The sequence below is a fragment of the Mobula hypostoma genome, chromosome 5 (genome assembly GCF_963921235.1).
Source record: "Mobula hypostoma chromosome 5, sMobHyp1.1, whole genome shotgun sequence".
NCBI lineage: Eukaryota > Metazoa > Chordata > Chondrichthyes > Myliobatiformes > Myliobatidae > Mobula > Mobula hypostoma.
This window is the reverse complement of record NC_086101.1, coordinates 135433328-135461239: the sequence shown is the minus strand read 5'-3', so window position 1 is coordinate 135461239 and position 27912 is coordinate 135433328. Positions and strand designations below refer to the sequence as shown.

At 42.2% G+C, this 27912-nt stretch overlaps 1 protein-coding gene across 13 annotated transcripts in view; it reads right to left on the bottom strand.

Moving 5' to 3' along the window:
- susd1 (sushi domain containing 1) overlaps nt 1-27912 on the bottom strand; it is a 185706-nt gene that overhangs the window by 61101 nt on the left and 96693 nt on the right. For all 13 annotated transcript variants that reach the window (XM_063048967.1, XM_063048972.1, XM_063048962.1 and 10 more), the window contains 3 exons: nt 13790-13969; nt 5268-5447; nt 3430-3512 (listed from right to left, as the gene is read on the bottom strand). In XM_063048967.1, coding sequence (XP_062905037.1) covers nt 3430-3512; nt 5268-5447; nt 13790-13969 — 443 coding nt within the window. The remainder of the gene's footprint in view (nt 1-3429; nt 3513-5267; nt 5448-13789; nt 13970-27912) is intronic.

The following is a 27912-nucleotide window of genomic DNA, read 5'->3' as shown; positions in this document are numbered from 1 at the left end:
CCACAGTGCAAGATAATATTCAGAGATTTCTTTCTGCAACCAATAGTCTTGTTATGATTTATTGAACCTTGGCTTTCATCTCAAAGTCATTTTGTAGTGAGATCAGTTCGTCCTCCATCCTTCCTGTTAATTTCTCATTACAAGTGTTCAGGAATGGATTTACCACCCAATGTGAAATTTGGATCCTGAAATTTCTCTGCCTTTATGCATCTTACCCAGGTGGGCACAGTATACTTGAAGATCATCATCTGGTATTCTTTCTTTCTCTTCCAACTCAGCAGAGGTCCCTAACCTTTTTTTGCCATGGACCAGTACAATTAAGCAAGGGTTCTGTGGAACCCCTGCAACTCAGAGGAGCTCAAAAATTGGAAAAGGTCGTGACAGCCAATGGTGCACTTAAATAGGGTTAACTTGGACAAAAATATGGAGATAGCTTATTTGACTTTGATAAGATTCACATTATTTCCTTACAATTTAAGACTGATTTCATCAAACTTTGCAAATAATTCTGACAAATAAGCAATGTCATGCCTAATCTTCTGAAATTGATTACTGAATGAAGCATTCAAGTCTTCAAAGAAGGGCAGTTTCTGAACTTTGCCCCATTGAATGCCGTATTCTAATTCGCTGGAATTGTGTCACTGCTTGATAAGAGTATGGGTATCGTACTAGCTAACATTGTACTGCAGTAGCAAATGGCAATAATTCACAGCCGGGCCCAGAAATAACACAATGTCTTCTGGCCAGATTTCTCATAATACACCAAATAAAGAAGTGTCGCATTGTCACAACTATAACGTGCTTTGTCCAAAGTCAAAGAGAACGGTGGGTTAGCAGGAGATGAGGTGATTATGTGATCATTGTAATCTTTTATGAGGCGCTGAGGATCAAACACTCATACAGGTTGAGCACCCCTTATCCGAAAATCCAAAATCCAAAAACCTCCGAAATCTGAAATAATGCCACCAATGGAAAATTCCACAAGGCACTGGGAAGGTTCCCAGGCTCACGCACTACAGACATCTCTGACAAGTGACCTCACATACCCTGAGTGGGGCCCTGTTGGCATCAGAATGTTATCAGCAATCAAAACCAGACCTTTGTGCATTATTCACGGTGATTCCCATGTGTTTTGGGTTTATTCTATGCTCTGAGCTGCGGAGATACTGTTGAAAATGTCAAAAAGGTCTGCTGTTAACCCTATGAACATTGGATAAGTGATGCTCAACCTGTATCATGCAATGTCTGTCTGTCTAGGTACCATATCCAATGCGGACGTTGGTGACCATGGTTTTCCATATAGATCTATCCCTCGTTCTTTGGATGACTTCCATTTCCTTGATGTGTAGCCACCTGGCTATGCTTTTGATGTACATAATCCGAGGTCTTCCTCTAGGTTTGCTCCCCTCAATCTTTCCAGAGAGTGTGAGTTTTTCTAGTTCATCTTTCCGCATGATGTGTCCTAGGCATCTGAGTTGTTTTTCTCTTATTGTTGGTATGAGTGATCGAACTGCTTGGGCTCTTCTGAGAACTTCTTCATTTGATGTGTGTGTGGCCCATGATATTTTTAACATTCTCCTGTAGAACCATAATTCAGCTGCTTCTAGTCTCTTTTCCATTGCTGGAGAAATGGTCCAGCATTCACTTCCATAAGTCAGAATAGAATAAATGCAGCACTGCAGTATTCTGTTTTTAGTTTACGTGCTCATCTTTCTGTCTGTTAATATGGTCTTCATTTTTTGGAAAGCTTCTTTCGCCATTGCTATTCTGTATTTGATATCTGTGTCGCACCTGCCATCACTTGTTGTTAGGCTGCAATAGATTTCGTAAATTAAGCCTGTAATCTTTCAAATGCCCCCCATGTTACCAAGTGCCCCCACCCCCTCCTTTATCTTTATCGGATCCTTAGAAACTTTCACTGCCCCCCGGGACTACTGGTTTCACTAAATGGTGAAGCAAATTCCCAATATTTCACATGAGGCCTAGTCCAGCTTCACTTCCTTGCATTCTTATAGACCAGGGAGTACAATTTTATTTGTAGGGTGGTGTTGAAAATCACTGTTATTTAAGATAATTACAAAGGGAGTAACACAGGTGTTGGGGACTTAACCCAGATTTAGGAAGTAACAAATACAAAATGCCGGAGGAACTCAGCAGGTCATGCAGCATGTATGGAACGGAATAAACTGGCAACATTTTGGGCTGTGATCCTTCATCAGGACAGATCTTTGAGATGCGGGAGGAAACCCATGTGGTCACGGTGAGAACGTACAAACTCCTTACAGAGAGCAGCAGGAATTGAACCTGGCGCACTGCTGCTAACCCTACACGACAATATCAGCCTTCAAAATCAAGCAATTTTTGGATGAAAGTTGGACCCATAACGTGCTTGCTAAATATTGCTAAGGTTAATGTTCGTGCTGCTTTTTCCAAATATTTCCTGGTCACCCTCAGCCATCTCATTAAGCTCCCAAAAGCTCTAGATTTCTCCACAATTGCCACAATGTGGCATAATGTTAGTGTAGCTGTTTCTCAGTTTTAAAAAATTCCTGTCACCTTTCTCATGACCTGTGAATCCACTTAACCTTAGCCATCCAAAATAATATCAAATGAAACTGTGGCATCTCAGTCTTGTGAAGACAAATTGAACTCAGAGGACCCTTAAATCCTTAAAAAGAGAGACACAAGCAACTGCAAATGGTGGAATCTGGAACAAAATACAAACAGCTGATGGAACTCGGCAGGTCAGGCAGTTTCTATGATGGGAGATACATTTCCCTCCATAGACACTGCTTGAACTGCTGTTCCTCCAGAATTTTATGTGCTGCTCTTATTTTTTTAAGCGGGTTGGTGACGTAGTGGCATCAGCACCGGACTTCGGAGCAAAGGTTCCCGAGTTCAAATCCAGCCGGCTCCCTTGCACACTTTCCATCCGTGCTGGGTTGAGCGTCGAGCTAGCAACTCGGCCTCGTAAAAATAAGAAAGTCTGCTAAAAAAAAAAGCAGTCATGACGGCGTCCCGATGGCTCCACTCAGGCTTTCTTCTTCTTTTTTTTTTACTGTTTTTTCCCCTTCTTCTTCCCTTCTTTCTGCAATTTTGTTCTTTATTTTTCGCGAACTCCGTTTTCCCCCCTTTTTATTTCTTGTTCTGGAGCTGCTTTGACTGATGCAGTCTACTTCCTTCTCTGCTTGTTTCTGCAGTCATGTTGGTTAAGGAGACAGGTCCTGCCTTTCTTCAAGATCCCACAGTATTTTTGTCATGATGCGTTTAGCAATGATAGACACTGAAAATTATTGAAGCTTCTGATGGGTGGTGCAGGGTGTACAGAAGATCCAACCCAAAACACTAGTGACAAGATATCCTAATGACAAATTCTGGACCACCAATACCAACAATTAATTTAAAGGGAAAAATATTATCTTCACTTACTAAATATGTGTCCTCAGATCTGGTTCCAAGTCCATCTCTTTTCCACTTCAAACATGATTTATTATACAGAATAAAATCATTAACTATGAAGAACAAAAAGAGACCAAGAATGTAATTGAACAAAGTTAATGACAACAGCTAGAAGACTGCAGGATTTAATTGCTCTCCCTAATATTACTTTAGATGATTACAAAAATATTCACGAAGTTGCAATGAGTTATGGGTTGCTGTTAACCATCGAAGTACATTATCAGTGGCAATACAATATTGCTGAAAATAATTGGCTTGGATACATACAACACTGTCACAGAGCTTTGCGAGGAAAGCAATTCCTGCCATACCATACACATGGTTTTTTGGAGTAACACATGCAAAATGCTGTAGCTGTTCAGTAGGTTAGATGGCATCTATGGAAAGGAATAATGAGTCAGTGTTTCAGGTCCAGACCTTTCATTGGGACTGCAAAGTGCGTGTGGAGGGTGGGGGTGGGGGGGGGGGAGAGCCAGAATAAGAAGGTGTTGATGGAGTAAAAGTTGGTTGGTGATAGGTGAAGACAGATGGGAGAGGGGGAATGAACTAAGAAGGTGATAGGTTGAAAAGATAAATAGCTGAAGAATGTGGAATCTGATAGGAGAGGAGAGTGGACCATGGGAGAAATAGAAGAGGGAGGTGATAGGCAGGTAAGGAGGTAAGAAGAGGTAAGGGGGAGCCTGAATGGGGATTGAAAAAAAGAGAAAAGGATTGGGGAGAAATTATCAGAAGTTAGAGTAATCAATGTTCATCCTGTCAGGTTGAAGGCTACCCAAAAAGAAGACGAGGTGTTCCTCCTCCAACCTAAGAGTAGCACCTTCTTGGCAGTAGAGGAGGACATGAACCAATTTGTTGGAATGGGAATGGTGATGGGAATTAAAATGGCTGGACAGTGGTAAACCTTGCTTGTTGTAGACAGGATGAAGGTGGTCCCCCCCAGTCTACATCTGGTCTCACCAATGTAGGGGAGGCTGGACTGGGAGCAACTGGTAGAGTAGATGACCCTGACAGACTCACAGGTGAAGTGTTGCCTCACCTGGTAGAACTGTTTGGGACCCTGAATAGAAGTGAGGGAGGAGGTGAATGGGCAGGTGTGGCACATATGCTTGCAGGGATAAGCGCCAGGAAGGAGATCAGTGGCAGAGAAGAATGGACAAGGGAATCACGGATAGAGCGATCCCAGTGGAGAGCAGAGAGTGGTGGTGGTGGGTGGGTGGGGGCAGAGGTAACGATGTGTTTGGTGGTAGAATCCTAGTGAAGACAGTGGGAGTTGCGGAGAATGATGTGCTGGATGCAGAGGCTCCTAGAATGGTAGATAAAGACGCTCTATCTCTGTTAAGTCGGGGGGAAAGAGGTTATTCACACATCACTGTAGATTCAATGGACCTCAGTGGCACCAAAGACGCAGAATGCATGTACAACTGGCAGTAACTATTCTCACAAAGATTTTGGCTAGCAAACACTGCAAAAATTTGCTCCTTCTAATATTGCAAAACTTAAAAGGATGATAATCTCCAATGTTCAAACTGATTCAGATAGGAGAATCATGGGGGTCCTTCACTACCTGACCAATTTCACCAAATGCAATTCAGATAACCAGATCTAAATTGGCCCAGTGGAGCTCCTTTGGGCTGAGGCATTGCAGTCAGTTACAACCACTTCTCAATATCTATACCTCTATATTTTTGTGTACAAGTATTGGCTTAAGGTAGGGTGAAAGCATTACAGGTATTTACAAGAACTTGGTCACTTTTGTTTTCAGTTGAACCCTCAGCAATGTGGCTTACTGTAGCTAAAAAGAACATTACCTTGACACACCAGTGTAATTTCTTCCCATTGTCCTTCTTGCTTGCATGTGGACACGTTGCTACCAGACACTGCATAAAATCCATCCCTACAGCGATAGTGGGCAACACTTCCCAATCTTGTACTGTGGTAAGAGGCCATTTTGGCATGTGGCACCACTGGAGGAATCCCACAGTCAATCTCTGGGAGAGATAAAATGACAGTTTTTTTCCACTTAGCCTGTAGTTCCACTAGTCTTGCTTACATTAATTCCACAGCAGCTTTTATTCACAAGAGAAATAACTACCTGAGATCTTGCAAAGCAAAACCAAAAGGTAAATGTTGAGTTCTACAGTGTCTTCCATGACCACAGGAATTCCATAGTAGTTTTTAGCAAATACTGCATAATGAACCTTGGATTTTAACATGCAATACACTTCCAGCATGTCAACTCAGGAGAATAATAGTTGGGGAAAATAACAAAAAAGTTACATTTCTTTCCACTTTCTACATGCCATTACACTTTTGGTTATAAAAGAAACTTGTTGGAGGTATGGGTGGGTGGCAAGTGGCTTTTTAACTAGCTAGAGCTATAGGATACAGTGGTCCATGTGATGGAGACTTTCAGATAGCCCGAGAGTCGCCATCTTTGCATTGAACTGTCTGTCCATGCTAAACTGGCAATACTAATCTAATGGAGGAATGGTAGGATAGTAATTAAAATACCAAGACTGGGAGTGATGAGATCAAATTCCAACTTGGGGCACTTGAATTTAGTTAATTAAATACATTCTGGAATCTAAATTAAAAAAGTGCTCTTTGAGATACTAGTACCTGACCAATTTCTCCAACTGGCTCATCAGTGCTCTTTAGTGAAGGAACTCCATAGTCCCTACCTGGTCAAGCCAGTGACCATAGAGGCCTAGCAACGTGGTCACATGTCTGAACAAGCCTAGAAGACCTAGGTTGAGGAAATCAGGAATAGATATTTAATGCCAGGCTTTTCAACTAATGAATGAAAATAAGAAAATTCAGGAATGGTAGGAAGAACCATGGTGAGCTGATGCCATTCAGATCAACTATCAGGTCAGAGAAAGTAACAGAAAATAAGGGCAAAACCATTCAGGGAGGGTGAGATCTAGAGGCAGGCAAAAGAATATGAGAAATCAAAAGAGGAAACTAATTTTAGCTTTGGATAAAAGAGAACGGGCTTGAAGCATGATTTCAGCACATCCTAAGATGAAGAGGCAATTGAGAAGAGCACGTTGGGTCAAGGAACTGGAATTAGAGTTGGGTGTACCCAGGACTGAGAACCTCATAGATCAGACTTTTATTGAGATGGTCACACCCAAAGGACATGCTTCACATGGATGGATGGCCACCAGGAAATGGAAAGGGAGCAGGTGGGGTTCCACGGTGGCCACTCCCCTCACCTACATGCATACTTCTTTGGAAAATATTGAGAGGGACGATCTTTCAGGGGCTAGAGCACCAGTCAGGTCTTTGGCACTGTAACTAGCTGTGAGACTCAGAGGGGTAGTGTGTGGTCAGACAGGACAAGAGTGATAGGAGACTCAATAGTGAGATGGGGAAAAAAGCCGGGATATTTTATGGCCACAGAAGAGAAATCAGGATGTCAATGTAAAGGACCCCGCTCAGGAGAATGCAGCACTGAACCTCCTCTTGGGGAACAAGGCAGAGCAAAGACATTGAAGTGGCAGTCCAGGAGTACTTTGGCTCTAGTGATCGTAGGTATATTACTTTTAAGGTAGTGGTGAAAAAGAATAGGTCATATCCACAGGTTAGCATCCTAAAGCAGAACGGGGCTAACTTTGGGGTAATTAGACAACATCTAGCAGAAGTCAATTGGGTAAACCCATTTGAAGAGGAAGGAATGAATGAATGGCAAAAAGGAGGATTTGAATCGTATGATAGCAAGTGTCCAGGAACATGTCCATGATAAGGTAAACCTAATAAGTTTAGGGGACCTTGGCTGACAAGTATTATTAATGCTCTGGTCCAAAAAACAAGGAAGTATACATTGGGTTTAGGAGGTCTGGATCAAGCAAATTCCTTGATAACTATATAAAAAAATTAAGAATACTCTTAAGAGGGAAATCAGGAGGGCAAAGGGGTATGAGATGGATCTGGCAGGTAAGACTGAGGAAAATCTCAAGTTTTTCTACAGCTATATTAAGAGTAAAAGGGTGACTAGGGAGTGAGTAGTCACCTTAAGGCTCAGCAGGGCCACCAATGTCTTGAGCTGCAGGAAGTGGGTGGGATTTTTAACCAATTTCTTGTTGGTGTTTACTGAAGAGGAAGTCATGGTTTCTCAAGGTAAAGGGTATAGGCGGAGATGTCTTAGAGGGCATTCATGTTACCGAAGAGATGATACTTGCAGCCACTATGGTGGACAAATCACAGAGCCTGCTCAGTGCAAGCTCAGACTTTGTGGGAGGCTACATAGGAAATTTCACAGGCCCCTGCAGAGATATTTGCGTCGTCATCAGTCCTTGGTGGAGTTTTCAAAGATGGCTCATGTTCCATTGTTTAAAGTGGATGGCAAACACAAGCCAGGGGACTATAGGCTGGTCAAACTGGCATCAATAGTGGAGACCTTACTCAAGGGGATTCCGAGCAACAGGTTCTACCTGCATTTGGATAGACTAGGAGGAGTCAGCACGGTTTTTTTTTGTGGAAATTTGTGCTTGATGAACCTTTTAGAGTTTTTTTTTGAAGAAATAACCGAAAAGGTAGATGAAGGTAAGGCAGTGTATGTTCTCTGCTTAGACTTCCGCAAGGCCTGGTAGGCTGGTCTGGAAGGTTAAGTCCCCATGGAATCCAGGGAGAGCTGGTTCTATGGATTCAATTGGCTCAAAGCTAGGAAGCAGAGGGCGGCAGTTAAAATGCAGTTTCTTGGAATGGGGGCTGGTGACAAGTGGAGTTGGAACCTTTGTTATTCGTTATTTGGGTGAATGATTTGGATTTGAATGCACAAGGCTCAATTATTAAATTTGTGGAATACATATAGTTAGGAGTAGTCAGTGAGGAAGATTATTGTAGATTACAACGGATCTTAACCAGAGAATGGGCCAAGGCACTACAAATGGATTTCAATACAAGTAAGTAAAAGGAGATGCATTTTGGAAAGTCCGATGATTAGTAGGGCAAGAGGGAGTGGAATGGAACGGAGGGACAGAGTATAGTTCATTGAAGTGGAACACAAGTAGATAGAGTATGAAAAAAAGCATCTAGCACACTGGCCTTCGTTCAGGGTACTGAGTATGTGTGCAGATTTGGTCACTGTGTTTTAGGAAAGATGTGCTTAAACAGGAAAGAGTAGAGAAAAGATATACAAGGACATTCCCAGGACTCAAGGGCCTGAGGCCTAGGGCGAGGTTGGCTACGCTAGGGCTTTATTCTTTTGAATGTAAGAAAATGAAGAGCAAACTCCTAAAAATGTTTAAAATTGAATTGGATAATCATTGTCTTCTCTCCAGAGAAGGGGAGTCCAAAACTAGAGTGGGGGGGATGGGGGTAGAAATAGACTTGGAGTGAGAGGGGAAAGATTTCAAAGAGACCCGAGGGGTAACTGTTTAAGCAGAGTAGTGAGTATGAGTGGTGACAGCTGCCAGAAGTAGTGAGGCAGGTTGAACAGCGGCTTTTAAAAAATAAAACCATTTGGATAGTACATGTAGGGGCAGGGTTTAGAGGAATATGCGCTGAATACAGAAAATTGGGACTAGGTGGGTGGGCACTGTGACCACCATGGACTTGTTGGGCCAAATGGCGTCTGTCTGTGCTGTATCACTCTATTACACTATGACTCTAAGTACAAAATGGCCAGTAAAGTACTTCTGAAGTGCAATCACAATTGTAATAAGGAATATATATATGTGCGTTATTTTAAAAAAATCATTATTACTACCTTCTGTAATTGTTTCAATTATCTAATCATCATCACATTTAAGTGTAAATGTACAACTGCAGTTCTAAATGGGCTTAAGTTCATATTTTCTCTATTAAATATGGCTAATAATTTTAAATGAGCTGATAGGAAACCAAATCTTGAGCACTCATGTTAACTCACCTGCTAACTATTACACACTTACTCATTGTTCATGCATCAATACTCCCGAAATAACAGAAACTGAGGACTAAAACAAAGACTTGCTGTAACCAGCCCTTAAACTACACTGGACAATTGGTTTATTCTCATTAACGGTAATGTACTGAAATAAAGCAAAACATCCTGTGTGTTTCTCTGGAGTGTTATCAAATAAAAGAATGGCACAGTAGTGTAGTGGCTAGTGTAACACTATATAGAGCCTGTGAGTCAGATTCACTTCCCGCCATTGTCTGTAAGGAGTTTGTATGTTCTCCCTGTGACTGTGTGGATTTCCTCTTGGAGCACTGGTTTCCTCCCAAATTCCAAAGAAGCACCAATTAATAGGTTAGCTGGTGACACAGGTGTAACCTAACTTGGCAGAGTGGGCTCATTAGGCAAGAAGGGCCTGTAACCACACTGTACTTTACCGCTAAATCAGATAAATAAAACTAAAAGAAAAGAAAATTTGACATGGGAAAATTTGCAGAAGGAAGTTGGGCAATGGTGACCAAAGAATTAGTGAGGTGTATTTAAGATGCAAAACAGGTTAAAGGAGGTCAGGACGTGAACGGCGGGGTGGTATTCCAGGGGGAGAATATGGCTGCCAATGGTGGGAAGAATAGAACACAGACTGCTGTGGGCCAAACCTCCCTCCCCTTTCTCGATATTCACTCAGCCCATTTCAGACACCTCGCTTCCCTTGCTCGATATTCACGGTGCATTTCTGACACCTCCCTCCTCTTTCTTGATATTCATGGTCCATTTCTGACACCTCACTCCCCTTTCTCAATATTCACTCAGCCCATTTCTGACACCTCCCTCCTCTTTCTCAATATTCTCTGACCATTTCTGACACCTCACTCCCCTTTCTCGATATTCACTCAACCCATTTCTGACACCTCCCTCCTCTTTCTAAACATTCTCTCGGTCCATTTCTGACACCTCTCTCCCCTTCCTCGATGTTCACGGTCCGTTTTTGACACCTCACTCCTCTTTCTTGATATTCTCGGTCCATGTCGAACACCTTGCTCCCCTTTCTCGATCTCAGAATACTTTGGTAAAGACAACTGCTCTGCTGTATTGGTTTCACAAATCACCTGCCTGCTTACACTGCTTCTGTTCCCACATCCATCCATTCCTGGCTTCTTCCCCCTTCCTTTCCAGTCCTGATGATGGGTCTCAGGAAAAAGTATCAACTGTTTATTCCTCTCCAGAGATGCTACAGGGCCTGATAAGTAGCGTTTTGTGTATGTTGCTGTGATAGTTTTCCTAAAGTTATAGCATAGCACACTGGCAGCCTTGTTCATGAAATTACACTGCACACAACCAAACACCTCTGTTGTTGCTGAGTTCAGCCAGTCAGCAAGCGTATGAAACAACTCTGTTCCCTGCACAACAGCACCTCTTTCACCTCCGACAGTTGAAGAGGTTTGACGTGGGCCCCCAAATTCTAAGAACTTTTTACAGGGGCACGATTGAAAACATCCTGACTGACTGCATCACTGCCTGGTATGGGAACTGTACTTCCCTCAATCACAGGACTCTACAGAGAGTGGTGCGGACAGCCCAGCGCATCTGTAGATGTGAACTTCCCAATGTGGTGATATCGCGTGTAAGAACGTGATTGGACAGAGTTCGGAGCATGCGCAGAAATGACAGGATGATCGAGAAACTTGTATGTTAAAAACGTGGTTGCTGTTGCTGTTGTAAATAAAAGTTTTAGTTTTAATTCTTCCAGAATATGGTTTGTTCTTAGTAACCCACAGTACATATAAAGAACACAACATGGCGTCAGAAGTCGGTCTGGAAGAATAATACAGAAACGGAAGAATCGAAGATAATCGGAAAAAAAAAGAGCATATGAACTGTTTGGTGTGCTAATAGTTTTACAAATGGAAGGTTTGAAACCTCCGAAAACACTTCAGCTGACTGGGAATGTGGCTGATTACTGGAAAAGATTTAAACAGCATTTTGAAATTTATTTATCGGCGATCGGAGCAGATGAATAATGGGAAGAAACGAAAGCTGCAATTCTACTCCACATAATTGGGGAACGATGTAATTGAGGTATATAACCATTTTACCTTTTAAAATTGAGAGAATTTAAATTTCAAAGTGATAATGGACACATTTGATGCATTTTGTATATCAAAGCGCAACGTGACGTATGAACAGTACAAATTTTTCAGATGTCGGCAGAGACCTGGTCAAACGATTGATCAATTTGTTACGGAGTTGAGACACCACAGTAAAACTTGCGAGTTTGCAGAGCTCACAGACTCTCTCATTAAAGACGGAATTGTTTGTGGCATTCTGGATAATGGTCTGAGAGAAAGACTGTTAAGAGAACAAGACATCGACTTCGAAAAGGCTTGGGTGCTCTGCAAAGCTTCGTAGACTGTGATGTCGCAGACAAAAGAGCTTTTTATTGAGAGCTGTGTAGCTGCTGTAAAGCGCAAACATATTAGAAAAAATAATGAAGCGACAATGAAACCGACAGAGAGTAAGATGTAACTTGACTGCAGGTTCAGCTCATGGAGGCAAATGCTGACATGGACAATATAAAAGCAGTGGCTGCAGTGTCTGAGATGACCAAACAGGAGGCAATTGAGGATGTGAAAAAACAATGGCAGGAAGAGGTTGCTTTAATGCAAGCGATAATGGAAGACACTGAGAGAATATGAGATTCAGTTTCATCACCGTCTAGAGCAAGAATGCTCACGGTGGGCACAGTGTAAGGAAGCAGTGGAACGTGAGTTGACTAATCTAAGGAGACGTTTGTCTGAAGGACAAGGAAATGAATTAAGCATGCAAGACAAAATGAACACATGGACACGGAAAACTACAGTACTTGAAGTACAACCTAGATCATACATGGTCCAAACAGAGGGAGCAGTGTTAAGAAGAAATCGCAAAGACCTCAAGAAAGAGCCAATTTCAGAGTTTCAGTTAACTGATGCAGACCAGACGAAACATGAAAATAACAATGAAACACAAGAACTGTGTGAACCACTTAGAAGGTCTACTTGTGTTCATAAACCCCCAGAGAGATTGATAGAGACACGTTAAATTATGTATTTGTTCTGGTTAATGTTGCTAATTGTTTTTCTTTTTAAGGAAAGGAAGATGTGGTGCTATCACGTCTCACATGTAAGAACGTGATTAGACAGAGTTTGGAGCATGCGCAGAAATGACAGAATGATCGAGAAACTTGCATGTTAAATATGTGGTTGCTGTTGCCGTTGTAAGTAAAAGTTCTAGTTTCAATTCTTCCAGAATATGGTTTGTCCTTAGTAACCCACAGTACGTATAAAGAACACAACACCCACTATCCAGGACATTTACAAAGGCAGGTGTGTAAAAAGGGCCTGATGGATCATTGGAGACCCGAGTCACCCCAGCTGTTCCAGCTGCTACCATCCGGGAAATGGTACCGCAACATAAAAGCCAGGACCAACAGGCTCCAGGACAGCTTCTTCCACCAGGCCATCAGACTGCTTAACTCATGCTGACACAACTGTATTTCTATGTTACATTGACTGTCCTGTTGTACATAATATTTATTATAAATTACTATAATTGCACATTGCACTTTTAGTTGGAGACGTAATGTAAAGATTTTTACTCATGTATATGAAGGATGTAAGTAAATAAAGTCAATTCAATTCAATTTAATTCAATTATGCTTGCATAGTGCCTTATTGTTCTGATGATGATCTCTGGCATAAACTCTTTTCTCTCCACAGATACTGCCTGACCCACTAAGCTTTTCCAGTATTTTATGTTTTTCTTTCAGATGTTCAAGATCTGCAGCTATTTTTTCAGATTTCCACACCGAAGGCCATGTGCATAAACATCTCCTTTAGTACATTCAAAACGTAGATTCAGCTCAAAAACAAATCAGCCCAATCCAATAGAACCCTATAAGCAGAACTTGACACTAAACTATGGAAAAATTATTTGAAAATTAATGCCGGGGGCATTGAAAATCTAAAAATATGAGCAAAGAAAAGCTGGAAACACTAAGAACAGCGCCGAGGAAGGGTAGTTTTCTCTAAATGTTAACTCTGTTTGCATCATCAGTTGATTACTTCCATCATTTTCTGCCTTAATTTAAAAGATTTCAGAGACAGTAACCAAACAGCTTGTTCAAAGAGCTCCATTTTAAGGAGTGATTTGGGGCAGAAGAGGTGGAGAGGTTTAGAAAGGAAATACTAAAGTGTAGAGCTGAGGAAGCATGCTGAAGTGAGAATGTTCAAGAGGCTAAAATTGGTGGAGTGTATAGATCTGGCATTAAAAAAAATATCTGTAACACAAATATACCCTGGTAAATACTTGTGTCAGCATTGCTGGTTCAGGTTACCACAGTTAATCGCTGTAGAAACACGATAGAACACAACAAACACCTGTTCCTCTTTAGCATGTCGTCATTGTTACCTGAACAATTGAAATGTGCTCCTTCCCACTGACCCGTCTTGGAACAAATCATTGTGCCATTTCCTCCTCCTCTCATAAAACCAGTCCTACAACGGTATTGGATTTCAGTTCCGTAAGTCGTCTCTCTGACACGTAAAGACCACGCATTTGGTATGGGTGCTGGTGTTCCACAATCAACAGCTAGGTAAAAGAAAATCAGACCATTTAGGGACATCGATGTCTCATTCAATCATTTGCATTGATGACACTTATCTTAAAATCTCCATGTTATTTTGAAGTATTTCTATCCCCTCAACTACTACCCCCCAGCACTATCCCCATCTTTACATCTTTCTGAACATCACACAGACCTTTAAGATCATTATGTTTGTCTAATTCTGACTCTCCTATCACATGGTCCGTTGCCTTCACTCCATCAGAGGAAGTCTTGCCTGGGAACTAAGCTCTCAGTTTCATCCCTAACACCCTCTGCACCTCAAACTCCTTCAGGTTGCCCCTTAAACGTACTTCATTTGGGCATGGTGACCATGTGTGGAATAGTCTCATATTTAGTTAGTAAACATTTCTGTGAAGTGTGCAATGACATTATTCTATCCTAAAGTTGCTATACAAATGCAAATTGTTAATGCTACTAGTTCATTAACCTCCATGAATCTACCAATGAAGAATAAAAAGTATAAAGTATTTGGGAAAGTGGAAAAGGGAATGGCAGATACAATTTAAGTCAGACAAGTGCGGAGTTGTAGAGTCTCAAGTTGTAGAGTTCTTGGAAGTGAGTCTGTAGATTGTGGAGTCCGTTCAGGTTCAGTGGGTGAAGTTATCCACACCAGTTCAGGAGCTTGGTGCTGAAGGATAATAACTGTTCCTTACCCTGGTGGTGTGGTACCCAAGACTCTTGTACCTTCTGTCTCATGGTAGTAGTGAGAAGAGATGGTGGAGTTCCTTACTTCCGGCACCCCACCCAATATAAATGGGCTCAATGGTGGGGAGGGTTTTTCCCGTGATGAAACGGTGTATATCCACTACTTTCTGTACATTTTTCTATTTTTGAACATTTGTGTTTCCAAACCAGGCAGTGAAGGAACCAGTTAGGATACACTCCACTGGGTATCTATGGACATTTGTCAAACTTTTTGATAATGTGCCAAATCTACACAAACTTCTAGGAAAGTAGCGGTGCTGCTGTACTGCCTTTGTGATGGTACTTACGTGCTAGTCCCAGGACAGGTCCAAGGAACTTAAAGCGAGTGACCCTCTCCACCTCCATTCCCCTAATGAGAACTGCTTCATGGACCTCCTGTAGTCAGTAATCAGCTCTTTTGGCTTTTCCGACATTGAGTGAGCAGTTGTTGTTGTGGCGCTAATCAGCCAGATTTCCAATCTCCCTTCTATATGCTGATTTGTCACCTCCTTGGTTTCGGCTAACAACGTAGTGTCATCAGCAGGTTGAAGTATGGCATTGGGGCTGTACTTAGCCACACAATCATAGGCACAAAGAGTAAAGCAGGGGTCTAGGCTCACAGCCTTGTGGTGCATCTGTCCAATTAACAATGTTTAAGAGGCATTTGAATGAACAGGCATAGAGAACTATGGTATTAATGCTGGCAAGTGGGATTAGTACAGACAGGCATAGAAGTGGTGTGCTGAAGAGCCTGTTTCTATGCTGAGAACTCTATGACTACAATAATACACCAGATTCTGCTGTAGCACACACCATCATTAATCTGAGAGCAAGATCAGGAACTGAGAAATGGCCCAACCTTCCTGGGCATCAAAATGGTTCTACTGCTTCACCCAAACACTATGGCCTCTCCCTGGCACAATATTTATCAGTGAATTTATCCATTAGCTACAGAAAATGCTAAATCAGGTAATTAAATTATTAATGACTTTTCAACAATGTGAAAATGTAAATGCTGGTCAACTCTCATTCTTGTTGTTAGATTTTACATAATCAGCTTGTCCATTTTTCAGTCATTTACCTCTCTGAATCTAGTCCAGGGGTTCACAACCTGGGGTCCATGGACCCCTTGCTTAAATGGTATTGGTCCATGGCATAAAAAAAAGAATCTCATCACTTCCCCTCGTTTTATCTCATTTGGAACCTGATTTATTCTGCTCCATTGTTCCTGTTCCTCTCTCAATGTTTATTAGACAGCTAGACTGCTGTTTCCAGGATCTCCTGATGTTCTAGTGGACTGTTACCAGCAAGTTATGCCATAACTGAACTTTGAACTAGCGTGTATTCTTCCAGAAGGTGGAGCAGTGTTGGGTAGTTGGGGCAGATGAATTAAATAAGATCATTTAATATTGCATTGTGAATAAACTTGGTCTCCTGAACTTGCTGACCTACTTGCAGAATAAACCCATAAATTTCCCTAAAACATCTTTTGAAACAAAGTACAACTGTTCTCTAAGCATCAGAATCCCATTCCAATGACTTGAGAACTAGATCTAGTCTCATACTCATGAGGGAGAGCCACATGATTGGGTGTATATCACATGAGATACAACTTGAAGAGCTACAACCTAGAAAGCTATGGGCTAAATGGGACTTACCATTTCTCCACTTTTGACAGCCAAGGGCATGGCTGACCAAATGGCCTCTTCCTATTTGCACATTCCTGTGAAATGATCTCATGCTAATCCAATTCGTTTTTAACCCAGGCCACGTCTGCTGTCTCAGACATAAGAGATGCCATGGCAATCTCTTGAAGAAGACTGGGGAGTTCTCCCCTGTGTCCTTAATAATACATCCCTAATCGACATCACAAAAACATCCGATGATAATTACCTTGCAGTTTCTGGGAGCAGCATGCACACAAGACAGCTGTCATGTTTCCAGCACTGCAATAGAGATGTTGAGTAAAACATTTGGAGATTTAGTGAATGGGAAGAGAAAGGTGCTCTATAAATGCAGCTCATTCATTCAAGCATTTACCACCTCCCCCTTACTTGACTGACAAGGCTGTGGTGAATCACCTTTTTGAACGGATCATGTCTATCAGACCTCCTCCAGAAGCTGGCTCAGGAGAATACTGTGATCCCAAAGGAATTTCCTGCTGGTTCCTGCGTGTACTCTTAGCAGCATCTGCTAATCCTTCACTGCAGACATTAGCTAGGGTGCTGCATGTGGAGGATGTTGGTTGTTGATGTTTACACAGTCATGCTGTGAATGCACAGGGTTTAACTGTGCTAGCCCTTTCCCAAATTTCATCAGCAATCTACTTCAGCCACAAATCTGCTTCAGGCACAACTTTCATATCTATTATTCCCTGCTGCCTAAAGTTAATACAGGTTTCAAAACTGGGAGACTCTACCTATCAGGTTCGAGTTGAAGATAGATGAAGTTATGGAAGAGTTCAGTAGGTTAGTTAGAGAAGCTTCTTCCTGCCTGGTGTGACCAAATCCAGGACCAGTAGATATAAAATCCAGTGCAGAATTCAGAGGATGGGCAGCACAGTAGTGTAGTGGTTAGCACAATGCTTTATAGTACCAGTAACCCGGCTCAATTCCCGCCACTGCCTGTAGGAGTTTGTACGTTCTCCCTGGGTTTCCTCTGGGTGTTCCGGTTTCCTCCCACAATAGAAAGACATACTAGATGGTAGGCTAATTGGTGATTGTATGTTGTCCTGTGATTAGGCTAGGATTAAACTTGCTGGATAGCATGGCTCAAAGGGCTGGAAGGACCTATTCTCAATGAATTTAATAAAAATAAGTAAGTACAGAATTGGGAGACTGTATAAGATGTAAAATAACATAAGTTCTCTGAAAGGAAACCAGCACAGAGAACAAAGAGCAAAGGAATTCTTGATGGAGTTATCCTAGACTTCTCCCAGTCTGAAACAGCGATATTGTTCACTAATAGTTTTGGAGAAAATATCACTATACAGTAAAGCTAGCAATGCAGTGGAGTGGAACTCTCCTGCTGTGACAATAGTTGCTGCCAGGAGCAACACAGAAAATTCTGGAGGAATTCAGCAGGTCAGGCAGCATCTCTGCTGGGGAATAAACAGTCAATGTTTCACAATGAGACCCCTCACGAGGACCGGAAAGAAGGTGGAGTGAGGTAAAGGAATACTAAGTGGCAGGTGATAGGTGAAACCAGGTGAGGGGGAAGGTGGGAGCGGGAGTGGGATGAAGTAAGAATCTGGGAGGTGATAGGCAGAAAAGGTAAAGGACAGAAAAAGACCCTGACCTGCAGTTACGCACTGACTACGGTTCTTTGCGAGAAAGGGACCCTCTCTTAGGGTTTCCTAACTGGCTGTTGTTTGGCACGCCAAGTCCTAAGAGTCCAGCTTGACTTTGGAAGCCTAGGATCTCAGGGCTCTGGAGACAGGCGGATCGAAGGTTGGTGTCACGGCTGGAGACCCGTGTGTTGTCGGGGGAGTCGGAATATCTACTGCTGTGTGCCCAGATCTTTGGGCACAGAGCTCGAAAAAGCAACGTAATGGACTTCTAACTTCATAAACCAGCGAGTTGTTTGTCATGTCTCTCTGCTCACTGTGAAAATGGAAACACCTCTTTCTCCCTTATCAGGGAGAGAGAGAGCCTGTGGCATGTTGAATACTGGGTGAAATGGGAAGTCTTTGGGATAACTGCAAGCCTGTGTCTTTGCTGTTGCTTTGCTCACGCTACGGTGCTCGGCGGCGAGTGCCAATGCTTTTTTTTGTCAGTGGCGGGGGGGGGAGGAGGGATTGTTGCTTGCTGCTGCTTATGCGTGGGATGGAGGGGACCTGGGGGTTCTAACATTTAACTGTCATTCATTCTTTGGGGGCACTCCTCGGTTTTCATGGATGGTTGTGAAGAAAAAGCATTTCAGGATGCATGTTATATACATTTCTCTGACACTAAATGTACCTTTGAAACCGTTGAAGAAGAAATTTGATTGGAGAGGACAGTAGACCTTGGGAGAAAGAGGAGGAGGAGGGGCACCAAAGGGATGTGATGGGCAGATGAGGATAAGGGAAAAGGTAAGAGGGGAGCCAGAATGGCAGATGGAAAAGAGAGAAGGGGGAGTGGGGAGAAAATACTGGCAGTTAGAGAAATCAATGTTCATGCCATTAGGTTGGAGGCTACCCAAATGGAATATGAGGTGTTGCTCCTCCAACCTGAGAGTGGCCTCATCATGGTAGGAGGGGAGGCCATGGAGGTGCCACCTCTGCAAATTATACCATAAAACATACCTACAGATTTATTAAATATAACTTGATGTTGATCCTGTTCAAACCTCTTATTATTTTCTAAGTGTCCTGTTTTCATTTCCTTACTAGATTCCAACAATTTTTCCTAGCAGTAACGTCAGAATTAATTACCTATAGTTCTTTGCCTTTTCTTTCTCTCTCTCCTTTTTTACATTGTGGGATTGCATTTCCTACTTTCCACTATCTGGGAATTCTCCTCATGCCTTTAGATTTTTGGAAGCTGATAATCAATGCAGCCACTGTCTCCATCGCCCCATCCTTTAAACCGTGGAATTCTGTGCATCAGATCATGGAGGTTTTTACCTTTAAGTCTCAATAATTTCATTCCACTAGTTTTTTGTTTAGTAATTGAGACACAAGAGCATGCCTCTGGACCTGAAGTCTTTCACTGTTTCCAGCAGGTTTTCAGCATCTTCTTCCAGGAAAACAGAAGCATGCATCTTTATCTTCTCTACTATTTAATTATTCTCCAATATAATTTCTCCTAAGTCTGCTAGGAACTCACATTAATTTTACTTATCTTTTGTCACATCTGTTCAAACTACAAATGTCAAGCAGTAACTTTAAATTTCTGCCATTTACCAGAAGTTCCTCTTCTATATTTCCAATGGGGAGTAATATTAAACTCTTGATTGCTCAGAGAGTAACCTTCTGTAATTCATCATTGGTTTGGGCCTTCCCAACAACACAAGCATTTATCACCACTCTCTCACTAGAGTGACAGGGTTGTGGTGAATAGCCTTTTTGAACTGTTCATATGTTTTGGAACAACTGAGTAGTTCTTTCAGTTATTTCAGTGCACAGCCGAAAGTTAACCAGATCGTTGTGACTTAATGTCACATTTTTTCATGTAGGCCAGACTTGGTAAGGGCATGTATCAATAAACTAAAGTCATTTTTATAATAATCTAGTTGTCTTACAGTGTGTGTTACACACTTATTTTAATGAATGTGTTATTATTCAACTTATTGACTGAATTTAAATTCTTCAGTTGCCATGATGAGTTTTTACTTACATTCCAAGATCATTAGTCTAGGTGTGCGAATTACTAACTCAGTAACAGATCTTCTATATTACTATGCCCCTGGACATGGTAGTTTGACATAACATATTAAATTCTAATTAATTAAAATACAAATAGACACCTATTTAAAGGGAATATAAAAACCCCATTCAAAACTCCAAACAATTTATAAATACCAAGGCAAACAATAGCAGCTTATTGTAGGCATAAACAAAGAACTGTTTTATTAGCATAGTGTAATCATACATCAACATCTGCTGCCCATACTAAAACAACATTTTAAGAACTTCTAATAAAGAAGCATAATGTTCAAATGTAAAGTTCAAAGTGCATTTATTATCAAAGTATGTATACATTATACAGCCTTGAGTTTCGTCTCCTAACAGGCAGTGACGAAACAAAGCAACACAAAAGAACCCAGGAGAAAGGACCTTCTAATACAAATGTGCAGAGGGAAAAAGACAAATTGTGCAAACAATAAAGGGAAGTAAATAGTGTTCTGAACTGAAGTCCACAGAGAGAGTCCATCCACGAACCCTTAGTCCAGCGCAGTGTGGAGCAGCAAGCTGAACTAAAGGTTCATGCAACACACATAAAAGTTGCTGGTGAACGCAGCAGGCCAGGCAGCATCTCTAGGAAGAGGTACAGTCGACGTTTCGGGCCGAGACCCTTCGTCAGGACTAACTGAAAGAAGAGCTAGTAAGAGATTTGGAAGTGGGAGGGGGAGGGGGAGATCCAAAATGATAGGAGAAGACAGGAGGGGGAGGGATGGAGCCAAGAGCTGGACAGGTGATTGGCAAAAGGGATATGAAAGGACCATGGGACAGGAGGTCTGGGAAGAAAGACAAGGGGGAGGGGGGAAAATCCCAGAGGATGGGCAAGGGGTATAGTGAGAGAGACAGAGGGAGAAAAAGGAGAGAGAGGAAAAGAATATGTGTATATATAAATAATGAATGGGGTACAAGGGGGAGTTGGGGCATTAGCAGAAGTTAGAGAAGTCAATGTTCATGCCATCAGGTTGGAGGCTACCCAGACGGAATATAAGGTGTTGTTCCTCCAACCCGAGTGTGGCCTCATCTTTACAGTAGAGGAGGCCGTAGATAGACATATTAGAACGGGAATGGGACATGAAATTAAAATGTGTGGCTACTGGGAGATCCTGCTTTCTCGGCCTTGTCCTCATCTACCACCCCACCAGCCTCCGGGTCCAACATATAATTCTCCGTAACTTCCGCCACCTCCAACGGAAAAATAGACCTTCTAGGGGTTCGTGGATGGACTCTCTCTGTGGACTTCAGTTCAGAAAACTATTTACTTCCCTTTATTGTTTGCACAATTTGTATTGTTTGCACTTGCCTCCCGTCCCAACACCCTGACCTTTACAATCTGGCCTGGCGCTTAAATCTTCGTCCAAGCATTAGGTTCAGTCACTTCGATACACTTTGAGGCCTGGACCCCGCTGCCTCGATTCAGCCTGTAGCTGACCTTTCCAATTCGGCCTGGTGCTTAAATTGATTGAACCACAGGTCTCCCTCACTCTCACACAAATGTACAAAGCTTTCAGCTATTCCTATTATCACACACTTGCAGTCTTGTTCACCAAATTGCATTGCACACAACCAAACGCTTCTGTTGTTGCGGAGTTCCACCAGTCAGTAAGAGTATGAAACAACTCTGTTCACTACAGTTTATGCTTGCATACTGCCATATTGTTCTGACACAGTTCTCTGGCATAAAATGCTAACTCTTCTTTCCACAGGTGCTGCCTGACCCACTGAGCTTTTCCAGTACTTTATGTTTTTCTTTCAGATTTTCAACATCTGCAGTTTTTTTCAGATATCCACACTGAAGGCCATGTGTATAACCTTCACCTTTAGCACATCCAGACAATGAATTCAGCTTAAAACCAAATCAGCCCAATCCAACAGAATCCCACAGCCAGAGCTTGACACTAAATTAAGGAAAAGTTATTGGAAAAATTAACTCCATGGTAACACACATAAAAGTTGCTGGTGAACGCAGCAGGCCAGGCAGCATCTCTAGGAAGAGATGCAGTCGACGTTGCAGGCCGAGACCCTTCATTAACTCCATGGTGTTATGTTTTGAAACTTTGAGCTTACTTTTAGCGAGGCACACATGTATCATATGGTAACGTGATGACATATGCAATTAATGTATTTTACATATAATCCTTAATTATCTAAATGAACAAGAAAGCTTAATTAAATATACATACAAGATTACTCAAATATTTTTGAAATATTAAATACACAAAATTCCTCCCTCAATAAGCTCACTCAATATAGAATGCATCTCAGCTATATACACAGTAGATTATATAATGCAACTACTGTACACAGACAATCACAACATAGTAAATTTTTCAATTGTCCCATTCATAGCTAAAGATTTAATCACTTTGGAGGATTCCTTACTCTTGTGGGTTATCATCTTTCCTGCATCTTTTCCTGCAGGTCAGGTCACTGGTCTGAGTGCTACTGGTACCATGTAACCCAGTACTACCTGTCGCATGGTCAGGTGGTCGGCGACTAAACTGGCTCCCCCAGCAGGCTTGCCTGGTGAGGAGGGTGGCCAGACACCCTGCAGGACGAAAAACAAGACCTGTCAAAGGGCGGATGAACCCTCCCGTAGGGTCAACAGCCATCTAGCAAACACGTGCCGTGAAGCACGGAAAGGGCATCCCTTGCATCGAAGCTTGGTCTGGCCATTCACTGCAACAGAACTTCCTCCAGCCGTCTTGGACCCCACCATGGGGCTGGATCCGGAAGGGGATGTCGAGAGGGTGGGTCTGGACCTGTGCAACCCCCTACTCACCTAAAATCCATTCACACACACATTGTTCCTTCCTGAGGAGTGGGATGAACCCCAGTAACTGACTGGCAGGAGGGGAGGGGGAGGGGGAGGTGTGACTTCTGGCTGTGAACCAATCTCAGGTCTGGGGCTTTCTCCATGGTTGTTGTAAGAGTTGACTCCGAGACTGCAGAAAATGGTCCTGACAGCTCTGGACACCTTTCACTTCTTTATTCTCTCTGGATTTACTTTGATCCCTTTCTTTCTCTTTCTTACATCTCTTCCCTCCTTTTTCTTCTTCTGGCTTGTGCATCTTGATCCTGGGAATATCCATTTAGTTCCCTGGACTATTCTCTTATCGCTCCCTTTACAATCTGATCTCTCCTCTTGGTTTCTGCATCTACAACATCATCTGATGAATCCGCTGTTTTCATATCTCCATTGACTCCTTTCTTTTTGGCTTTCCAATCATCCAAGTGCATCTAGTTTTATGAGCAGCTGTTTGTCTCTCAAAGTTCATGCAGTAACCTTAACTTACGCAGAATAGGTTCTGGTTCTTTATACTCACAAAAGCCAAATGCTTGTAACTTTCCGAAACTCCTTGAGCTCTCTATCACCTTACAACCAAGCCACATATTGCAAGTAATTGCCTGATCAAAATATCAGAAGCTTTCTCAGATATTTTGCCTACAAAAACTGTTGAAGTCAGACCACCGCTCTCACCACTTTCACGATTCCTCTGCGCAGCATGGTCTTTCCTTGGTCCGATATGCTTGCTGACCGGAGCACAGGGGGTTGCCATCAACAACTGTCTGTCCTCTGTTCAACAACAGTAAATGGCATTTGGCACGAAGACAGCTGTGACTTCATCCAGTACCTTTCCTAATTTGCCTTCATGTGGCATGCAAATAATGGATGGATCTCCAATCATTTTGTAGTTGTCTCAGCCAATCATGTCCCCACAAAGCTAGCCTTCTGTTTTTACCACATACAAACTCAATGTGGCTTGTTGGTTGTTGTATTTCACTGTGACAAATGTTATTCCCACAGGAGTTATCTTTTCTCCAGTATAAGTTCTTAGTTTGATATCTGCAGGCTTCAGTTCAGTATCTTTGAAATGCCATTCAAAGTCATTTTGTGACATAACTGAAACAGCTGAGCCAGTGTCCAATTCCATTTTAGTTAATTTGCTGTTCACTTCTGGTGTAAGCCATATTGACGCCCCTTGTTAGTTGTCACATTGTAAATTTTGAGGCGACACAGTCCTGTGCCACTCTCGTCACGATCAGATTTTTCATCAACAGCATAGAGATTAGTGCTCTTTTAGAAACTGCAACTTGATTTTTTTCTTTTTCTCTCCCTGAGCAGTCCATTTATTTTTGTCTGCCCAACGTACTCTTTGTATCTGACATACTGGGCTGCATTTTCTGCAGGTTTCACCTTTAAATCTACATTTATTTGGTGTATGTGAGCCATTTTAAGTTTCCACAAACTAATTTATCTCTTAGTGTATCCGTAAGCCCATTACCGAACTGACAATGATCAGACAATCTTTGTACTTCAGCCACATGCACTGAATTGGACTCCCGTTCCTTTTGATTCTGCTTATGAAACCTAAAGTGTTCTGAAATCACCAATTGCTTTGATTCTAAATGCCCTCCTACATTACTTTGGCAATGGCAGCCAAGCTCATTTCTGAAGGTTTGGTTGGAGCAGTTAAACTTCGAAGCAAACTGTGAGTCTTTAGAACTAATGTCCTTAGCAAAATTGGCACCCATTTCCTGTTGGTTATTTCACTTGCTTCAAAATTCTGTTCCAACAGATCAGTACACATGAGCCAATTACTCATTGTGTAATCAAACTTGTCAATCTTTCCAATGTAGTCAGTCATTTCTGGTTTTTCAAAATGATTATTATCATCTAATACTCACTCTTCATGAATGCTAAGGAGTGGGGCTGAGGAGGGAAGAAAAGTGGATTGAATGCTGGAGCAGACTCAATGGGCCAAATGGCCTAATTCTGCTCCTATATCTTATGGTCTTTGCTTTTAGGTGGACTGTCAATGTATCACATGGTAGTGTGGTGATGTATGCAATTAATGTATGTTTACATATAACCTATAATTAATTATTTAAAAGAACAAGAATGCTTAATCAAACAATATACATGTACAGAAATGATTATGTTACTGAAATATTAAAAACACAGCACATGGGTGTTGAAAATCTAAAAATATAAACAAAGAAAAGCTGGAGACAAAAAGAACAGCTCAGATGAAGGATAGTTTTCTCTAAATGGTAACTGTGTTCTCACCTTCACCACTGTTGTGGGATGAATCAGCATGCAGGAGGGAGATTGAAACTTTGGCTGAGTGGTGTTACACAACAACCTCTCACTCAGAATCAGCAAGACCAAGGAACTGAGGCTCATGAGCCAGTCCTCATCAGAGGGCCAGAGGTGGACAGGGTTAGCAGCTTTACAATCCTTGGTGTTACCATATCAGGGGACCCGTCCTAGACTCAGCACCTAAGTGCAATTGCAAAGAAAGCACAGCAGTGCCACAACTTCCTGAGGAGCCTGCAGAGATTCAGCATCACGTCTAAAACTTTTATGAACTTCCATAGCTGTGTAGTGGAGAATACGGTGACTGGCTGCATCACACCCTGGTATGAAAAGACCAACGCCTTTGAACAGTAAATCCTTCAAAAGGTAGTGGATTCAGCCCAGCACATCATGGTTAAAGCCCTCCCAACCACTGAGCACATCTGCACGAAACACTGTCATGGGAAAGCAGCATGCATTATCAGAGATTCTCACCACCCAGGTCATGCTCTTTACTCGCTGCTGCCATCAGGTAGAAGATACAAGAGCTTCAGGATTTGCACCACCAGTTTCAGGAACAGTGACTACCCCTCAACCATCAGGCTTTTGAACAAAGGGGGATAACTTCACACTCTTCTCATCCACTGAGATGCTCCTACAACCAGTGAGCTCATTTGAAGAACTCTTTATCTTGTTATTTCATGTTCTCAATATTTACTGCTATTTATTTATATTTGCAGTTTGTTGTCTTCCACACTCTATTTGGTCTTTACTGATGCTGTTACAGTTATTATTCTATAGATTTGCCGAGGATGCCTGCAGGAAAATGAATCTCAGGGTTGTATATAGACATATATGTATTTGCTTTGAACTTTGAAGAGCTAGGCTTTAAGGAGTTACTTGGAGCAGAAGAGGTGGAGACATTTAGAAAGGAAATTTTAAAGTGTAGAGCTGGTGTCACATGCTGAAATGAGAATGTACAAGAGACTAAAATTGGTGAAATGTATAGATCTGACATCTTAAAAAATCTGCAACACAAATATACTCGGGTAAATACTTGTGTCGGCATTGCTGGTTCAGTGGCCAGCCAGATGAAAAGCACATCAAATCTACCATGGTTGATTACTAGAATATAGAACATAGAACAATACAGCACAGGAACAGGCCATTCAGCCCACAATCTTGTGCTGAACCAGCTAAAAAGCAAATCAAAAACACCCAAACACTAACCCTTCCTACCTACACAAAGTCCAGATCCCTCCGTCTTCCTCATATTCATCTGCCTATCTAAACGTCTCTTAAAAGTCTCTAATGTACAGTATTTGCTTCTACCAGCAGCGTATACCAGGCATCCACGACTCTCTGAGCAAAAACTTACTCTTCATATCCCCTTTGAACCAGCCCCCTCACACCTTCAATGCATGTCCTCTGGTATTAGACATTTCAACCCTGGGAAAAAAGATACTCCGTCCACTCTACCTATGCCTCTCAAAATCTTGTAAAGCTCCATCAGATCTCCCCTCAGCCTCCGAAGCTCCACAGAAAACAACCCAAGTTTATCCAATGTCTTGTGATAGCACGTGCCCACTATACCAGGCAGCATCCTGGTAAACCTCTTCAGCACCCTCTCCAAAGCCTTAACATCCTTCCTATATTGGGGTGACCAGAACTGTATGCAATACTCCAGATTTGGCCTAACCAGAGTTATACAAGGTTACAACATAACCTCCTGACTTTTGAACTCAATGCCTCAACTAATAAAAACAAGCATTTCATACGCCTTTTTAACCACCTTATCGACCTAGTCACTTTCAAGAACAAACTGCCCTTAACAGTGTACTGTCTCCTCGCATTTGTCATACTGAGATGCAACACTTCGTATTTATCTGGGTTAGCCACCATCTGCCATTCCTCTGCCCATATCTGCAACTGATCTACATCATTCTGTACTCTTTGCTAGTCTGCTACACTATCCACAACCCCTCCATTCTTGGTATCTTCCACAAATTTACTAACCCACCCATCTATATTTTCATTCAGGCCATTTATATGCATCACAAACAGCAGAGGTCCCAGCACAGATTCCTGCAAAACTCCAGTAATTACAGGCCTCCAGCTCGAACAAATCCTCTGTCTTTTGTGCACAATCCAGTTTTGAATCCAAACAGCAAATTTGGCGCAGATCTCAAGCATCTTAATCTTCTGGATTAGCCTCCCATGAGGGACTTTGTTAAATGCCTTACTAAAATCCATGTAGACAACATTCATTGCCCTACTCTAATCACCTCTCTCATCACCTTGTCAAAAAACTCATTCAATTTGGTAAGGCACGACATGCCACGCACAAGGTGAAGCTAGCTCTCCCTAGTTAGACCAAGGGTTTCCAAGTGCTAATATGTCCTATCCAGAAGAATTTTCTCCAGCAATTTCCCTACAACTGACGTGACACTCACCAGTCTATAGTTCCCAGGACTTTCCCTTGTTCCCTTCTTAAATAGAGGTACTACATTAGCCAGTTGCCAGTCCTCCAGAACCTTGCCTGTGACTAGAGTGGACACGAAGATACTGGTCAAGAGACCAGCAATCTCATCTCTTGCCTCTTTCAATAACCTGGGGTAACTCCCATCAGGCCCTGGGTACTTATCCAGCTTAATACTCCTTAGGAGGTCCAACTCTTCCTCCTCCTTGACCTCTGAACGCCCTAAAGTATTTATACACTCAGCACTTATCTCCTGGTCCTTTATATCCTTTCAGTACTGAAG